Raw genomic sequence first — 7,119 nt, 5'->3', positions numbered from 1 at the left:
CACCCTCACTCCCAGCCCCAACACAAAAGAAAAGTGTACTTACCTGAGTTTACTGGAGAATTATAAACACTACTGATTAAAAATGAAGACTGCTTTAAAAATATTTACTATCATAGATATTTTAAATATAAGAAATAGCTATTTTTTAGTGACAAACTGGTATCCTATTATAAGGTGATAAAAAATACACTGCCCACAGTGTCACCCATTTAAAACAGGCTTCATTAAATCTATACTCCATGTCAAATCAGATTCTTAGTAGTCTTGAAAGACACTACAACCTTTAGTTTGAAGGGATTCCTGTAATGAAAGCAATTCTTAGTACATTCATAAATATCTTTTTAAAAAGTTATATTACATCAGATGTAGAGGAAAATATTTAATCAACAACTGAAAAATTAATGTAAGAGCTAGAAGGAGTAATGGAAATCCAGTTCCTGAAACAGTATCTATTCGTGGCAGCCTGTGAAGTGAGTTTATCCAGGTTTAGAAGCAAAAAGAAATATGGTATAAGCTACTTGTTATTACAGTTCTCAGAAAAGAGGGCCAGATTTAATGAGCAACTTAAATACTAAGAATTTGCCAATTTTTTTTTTTTACTTTTCTTAAATTTAGTTATATTTTAATAAGCAATCTCTTAAGAATTCACCTCTAAAAGATTTGATGCACAAAAACACAGAAAATCTTCAGAGGTGGGGGGGAAAATGTAACCAACAGTTTTAAGTTAGGCTGTTAAGATTTACCAAAAACCTGTGTTTAAAAACAAACAGGACAAGTGATTTTTAAAAAAAAGAACAAATCCATATTTAGGGAATATTAAACAAAGCCTATGTGATACATACAATTACAATAAATGAAAGATTATAGTGTAACCTTGGATACTGTTAGCTACTAACCCTAACTTTCCAAAAATAACAAGTGCACGCTTTCCCTCTAGAAACCGGAAGATGCACCACTGCACACAGCAAAGATACCACAGGAGAACTGGGCCTGTTACAACTTGGAGGATAGGGTTAAAGATTAAACCGTATTTCAAATCCCCTGAATTCTAATTCCATCAATTCAAACATAAGCAAAGTCTTTTTTCCAATTATATCACATGCATACATATTTGAATACAGGCACAGAAACTTGTCATTTTTATTTGGGTAACAAGAGTTTCTAAATTATGTTGAAAAATAAATCCTAATTATGACCACTCCTGTTAAAAAAAAAAAAAAAAACTGCACATTTTCCACAAATGATTTATGCAAAAGAGAAGAAAATACACATAGTTTTATAATATCTTAAACTTTTTTATTCCCTACCAGAGACATTGTCTTTCATTTTCTTTCAGTTTTCTACATTTTCAAGTTGCACCTGTATTTAATACTGCTTTAATCTGCTAAAGACATTAACTGATTGCTCTCCTAAATCTAAGGATTATATAGTTTTAGTATAAATATATATCACATATTTTCGTAAAATTTTGACAAAATTGAATAAGCATGCCTTGTTTTAAGTCCATGCTCCTTCCACTGTTTATAAAATCTGATTTAAAGTTCAAAAATTCTTGGTTGTCATTCTTTAGCTATAACAGTCTTCCTTCTTAACTGCCACTCACTTTTTTACATAACAACAAGCAATAGAAAAACCAAAGAAATTATCTTAATCTTAGTTCTTCCTTCGACACTATAAAATAATGTGAACTTTTTAAAATGAAACAAATACATCCAAAACTCAATACATTCAAATGAGCTGTGTCTCCTTTTAGATTATCACCTTCAAAGGCCACAGTTCATTCTCTTAACTATGCTACCACTGCTCAAAATACCTTTAAAACTCTTTTGGGATTGCCTTCAAAGCCAGTTGCATATTCCTACTATTACCTCAAAGATAGATTTAATTTTTGGAAACAGTAAAAAGACATTTGGTGCCAAATAATGTTTAACTATAGAACAATCAGGGCTTCCCAGGTGGTGCTAGTGGTAAAGAATCTGCCTGCCAACACAGGAGATGCAAGAGTCACGAGTTCAATCCCTAGGTCTCCAGAAGAGCCTCTGGAGGAGGAAATGGCAACCCACTCCAGTACTCTTGCCTGGAGAATCCCATGGACAGAGGAGCCTGGCGGGCTGCAGTCCGTGGGGTCGCAAAAAGAGTTGGACATGACTGAGCACAGCACAGCACACAGAACAAAAGCTGGATAATATTTTAACAATTATGTAATCATAAAGTTAACAGTGTGTGTGACTTAAATTAGCTCTGAATGCAATTCTCAAAGAGTAAAACCCAAGAGGTTTTGAGCAATGGTAGATTGCTGGAATTAGGAAATAATTTTCCAGCATGATCACTATGCAGGGTAACATTCATTTAGCTGTCTATATTCTGGCATATTTGTTTAAAGTGAACATTCTGAGAGTTAGAATCTTTTAAAAAGGAGTATCATTCTTTAAAAACAAAATTATTCCTTTAAAGTATCACTGTCAAAGTTAAGTACTATGCAAGTTTTTTGTTAGAAACTAATCCTCCTTGTCAATAAAGACTACTTTCAAAAACTTGAAAGCAAATAACCAACTTATTTACTTTCAGGCTTTTAAAAATTATTAACTGAAGAACAATTTGACATTTCTAAGGTACTAAAAAACAAAACAAAAACCCCACATGTAATAAAAACACATCAAGAACCAAACTACAATTTCTGAGCTGCACTGTTTATTTTGCTGCTTGAAACCTAAGTGACAGTATGCCACTATAATTATGGGGTTTCATCTAAACCTTTACTACACTGCAGGTACAGAAATATACGGACACATTTTTGGAGAATTGACATTTTGCAAAATGCAGCAAACATTTTAATTTATACATGAGAAAAGGAAGTGTTCAAAAGGGTATGCATTTCAAGTTATTGCAGGTTATTTGTGAGAGAATTTCTGCAGGTAAAATATGTTTAAATTTAACCAACAGTAGCGTGTCAGTGTGTTTAAAATCATGACAAAAATCTTCTCTCTGGTCATGTTGCCCACGACAAATTACTATGATGTTGTATGTTTTAGGGCAAGATGTCAATACAGCATAAATCCCATGGCATTTTGGTTTTCTTCTGGAGATTAAAGCTGTTTTTTTTTTCTTGGGATAAATGCAGCAGCAAAACACAAACCAGTTGATCAAAAAAAGCACTTCTGCCATAACTCCAATAATTTTCAGGACACATCAACCGACAGTAGTTTTGCCATTCCCAGTTCTTTTAAGGGTTACATCTCTGCACTGTTGCCTTAAGTATGTCTGTAAAAGCTTGTTCTCTGTTAAGCCAGTTTACTGACTACAGCTTGGTTGAGAGAATTTAGTTGGTTGGTCCATTTATCTAGTGCAGTATATCGGGCACCACCCCTCTTCTGATGATCCAGTTCAAGGAGTTGGTTGACTTGATCAATTCGGCCATGTATAGTGCTGGAAATAAATAAAAGATGACATGTCTACAAACCATTTTCACTAAACATATCGTTTGGACTTTATAAAATAGTCACAATATCAATAAATGCAAAAACAACTCCCCCCTTGCACTCTACATTAAATGGTTGCAATCAGCATTAATTTAACATTCATTAGCTTATTCAAACTTTAGAAAGAAACCAGACTTCAGCTATCTTTCATCAATTTCACTGAAAGAACCAACAGACATATACTTACCCAATTAATCAAGAGTAAATGTAATATGAGCAGCTTTAAAAATAACATTTCTTGCCTTTAAGAAAGATACCATTTCCAAAGTAACAGATACCATACCTTATACTTTAAAAATGAAATAATACTATTCATTAAATAATTATCTAGCTGTATACATGGGTCTATCAGGGGCTTCCCAGATAGCTCAGTGGTAAAGAACCCCCCTACCAATGCAGGAGACCTAAGAGACACAGGTTCAACCCCTGGGTGGGGAAGATCCCCTGGAAAAGGAAATGGCAGCCCACTACAGTATTCTTGCCTGGAGAATCCCATGGACAGAGGAGCCTGGCAGGGTACAGTCCATAGGGTTGCAAAGAGCTGGACACAACTGAAGCAATTGAGCAGGCAGGCATACAGGGTCATACACTGACTGAGAAACCTTTTGAAAAGTCATTTAGAACTTTTTCAAAGATCACGTGCTTAATATGATCATTCATTTATAAAAAGCCGTCACATACAAGTATCTCTCTCAATAGAAAACTACAGACGAAGGGTGCCTTTTATGAAAACTCAAGAATTCAACTGCTATCTTTGCCATCATTATTCAAACTTTATGTCCTAAACATTTTGTGGAAAAAAAAATAGTCAAGTACTTACTTATCCAATATGCACTGCACCAGCAAGCTCTCCACATCAGCTACATCTATGTTTAACTCCTAAGACAAAAGACTCATTATAATTCTACGAATTAGCTTTTTAGAGGACTTCATGATTCTATATAAATATTATTTTAAATTAGTTTCTACCACTTAAAAAAGAGAAATGTTAAAACAAATTTCATTATCTGTTCAGAATACTGAGAACACAGGTCTGATAAAATTTTGCTTTGTTAACTTTAAAAGTATATTCCTACTCTAATTTTATTGTGGTTGGGGTTAACAATATACATCAATTATGTATTTCAGCCACTACTTTCTCTCTTACAATTTTACTGAGGCTGAAGGAATCTTTAAAATGAAATGTAATGACTCCTCCTTTCTCATTTCTTTTAACTCAATTTACACCAGGAAAACAGAAAAATTCACATTAAAAGGAAAAACCTTAAGTTATGCTGTATTTTAAAAAATATTGTTACCAAGTATAACTCTTTTAAATATATATTGCATTTATAAATACAAATTATAATGAATATAAGTACCTTAGAAATAAAAGGAATATGTATTCTTGTGTAAGGCTTAATTAATTTTATAAGCACTTGTGTTCTGATGTTTCGCAAAAGCTCTGAAAGACAAAAGTTAAAATAATACATTTATATTTACTAGTTTGTGTATCTTTATGAATCACTAGGCACACCTAAATTGTATTAACTGTATCATTTTATCTTCTTAAAACCTCTCTCTCTGTCTAGTGAGGGAATAAGCAATTTATGTCTAAAAACATTTGAGTTCAACAGATGTACCACAGGATTAGAGGCTCTCTTTCAAATAAGTTTTTCTTGTTTCCATCTCTCTGATTTTGCTAATGTTGTAATACTATTTGAAATACCTCTTGCATTCTTAATAACACTTCACTGCTCATCATTTCCTCTTTCAAGAAGCTCTAATTTATACCAACTAGTCAAGCTCCTTATTTTATGCTCATAAACTAGAATATTACATTTTATAAGGTGATTCTACAGTTTTTCCCAGTTCTTCATGTACAGTGTCCTTTAAAAAAAAAAAAGGAGTTCAGGCACTAGGCTTCTGTATTTCTTTTTTATACACACAAAATATAGTATTCTCAGTTCAAATAAGAACTTTGTCTGTTGAGTGAAAGAGAAAGGAAGGTGAGGAACAAAAGAACATTACTTCCAAAGTATTCTTTGGATTTTCTTAATGCATCTGAATGAATTGTTCCAGTTATTAAAAACCCTCAAATAGCTCCGTAACAGGTAGCAACACTGGAGATATAAGTGGCTCTAGAACAGAGAGACAATTTTTATCTTTGTTAATCAAAACTTATTAAAAATCTCATACATTTGTTGTTACATACCTTTTCAAAATAAGTGCATCTTAGCATTATCTATAGAAGGCTGTTTCAAGGCTTCTGTTGTCAAAAATAAATCCTAAAAATTAACTTTGAACCTAAACGTCAGTAATAAACATGCAATAATATCTAAATCAGAAGGTAAAAGTGACAGCCTCCTTTTAAATGAAATGGACATCATGTAGAACTTGATTACATTAATAACATGAAATTACCTAGTGACATCTTTAAAACAGCTTTATAATTTTAAGGAATATTTTATTCTATGACAGCATTTACAAACAAGTCTATATTTTGCAATAAACAAAAGAAAAATGCCTTAATTCCATGTAGCTCCATTAAGTATTGTTTGATAGTAGCAAAGAAAGTAACAGAATCCAGTCAGCAGAAAACATATACCTTCAATGTGTTCCCTTATGAAAGGATCATCCATGATGTTGCTGTGATTTGTTTTTAGAATCTTTTCAAATTCAGTGATGTCATTATTCTGATAGGCACTAACAAAAAAGAAAAGCATACATTTTGTCAAACATGAAGAAGTCATATTAAATCAGATAATCCGAAGAGGCTGTTTCTCAATTTTTATATGAAAAATCTAAATTACAGTTTCTGTCATGGAAATTAGAATTAAACATACACAGATCCTTCCGAAAATAAAATGAATTTTCTTTTAATGCATTTGGTTTTTATAGAAGAAAGACAAATCATGTGGGGTTTTATGTTATACACAGCTAATTAAAACCTCAAAGTCTTAGTATTGTTAAGAGCTGACAAATATTTAGTAACTGTTTAATGCTTGATGCTTTTAAGTTAAACTGTGCATTTAATCTCCAAGAAACCAGGTTTCATGTATACTACTGAATGGAGGAGTCTGAATACAAAGACAGTATATCCTCTCTGAAGTTTACTCATAAATGCAGCTTCCTTAATTTTTATCTTCTAGCAAGGTACCAGCAACTGCCAAAACTTCTTAAAGGGAACATTTGATTCTCAATTCTCTTTCGCCTTAAAATTCCAGTGAACCATACGGCAGAAATATTGCTGGCAGATGGGATACACGCACAAAGTAGAGAGTGATGGACCCTGCTGCAGAAGGTCAAAGGCTGATTTATGTTCATGATTGTCTGAGGTATCTACTATCTACTCTCTGAGGCACTATGCTGTTGCTGCTAAGTCGCTTCAGTTGTGTCTGACTGTGTGTGACCCCACAGACGGCAGCCCACCAGGCTCCCCCGTCCCTGGGATTCTCCAGGCAAGAACACTGGAGTGGGTTGCCATTTCCTTCTCCAAGGCATGAAAGTGAAAAGTGAAAGTGAAGTCGCTCAGTCATGTCCGACTCTTAGCGACCCCATGGACTGCAGCCCACCAGGCTCCTCCTTCCATGGGATTTTCCAGGCAAGAGTCCTGGAGTAGGGTGCCATTGCCTTCTCCCTGAAGCACTATGGGGACTGC

General features: G+C 33.8%; 1 protein-coding gene across 2 annotated transcripts in view; it reads right to left on the bottom strand.

Moving 5' to 3' along the window:
• Positions 1 to 1,367: 1,367 nt before the first annotated feature.
• Positions 1,368 to 7,119, bottom strand: part of COPS2 (COP9 signalosome subunit 2) — a 28,042-nt gene continuing 22,290 nt past the window's right edge. For both annotated transcript variants that reach the window (XM_052646206.1, XM_052646207.1), the window contains exons 10-13: positions 6,067 to 6,164; positions 4,841 to 4,923; positions 4,300 to 4,358; positions 1,368 to 3,426 (exon numbers count right to left, since the gene is read on the bottom strand). In XM_052646206.1, the coding sequence (XP_052502166.1) occupies positions 3,282 to 3,426; positions 4,300 to 4,358; positions 4,841 to 4,923; positions 6,067 to 6,164 (385 nt within the window). In that variant the 3' untranslated portion in view covers positions 1,368 to 3,281. The remainder of the gene's footprint in view (positions 3,427 to 4,299; positions 4,359 to 4,840; positions 4,924 to 6,066; positions 6,165 to 7,119) is intronic.

This window comes from Budorcas taxicolor, chromosome 10, assembly GCF_023091745.1.
Source record: "Budorcas taxicolor isolate Tak-1 chromosome 10, Takin1.1, whole genome shotgun sequence".
In the NCBI taxonomy this organism is placed as follows: domain Eukaryota; kingdom Metazoa; phylum Chordata; class Mammalia; order Artiodactyla; family Bovidae; genus Budorcas; species Budorcas taxicolor.
Note: the sequence above shows the minus strand (reverse complement) of the source record. Positions and strands in the feature narration are given on the sequence as shown.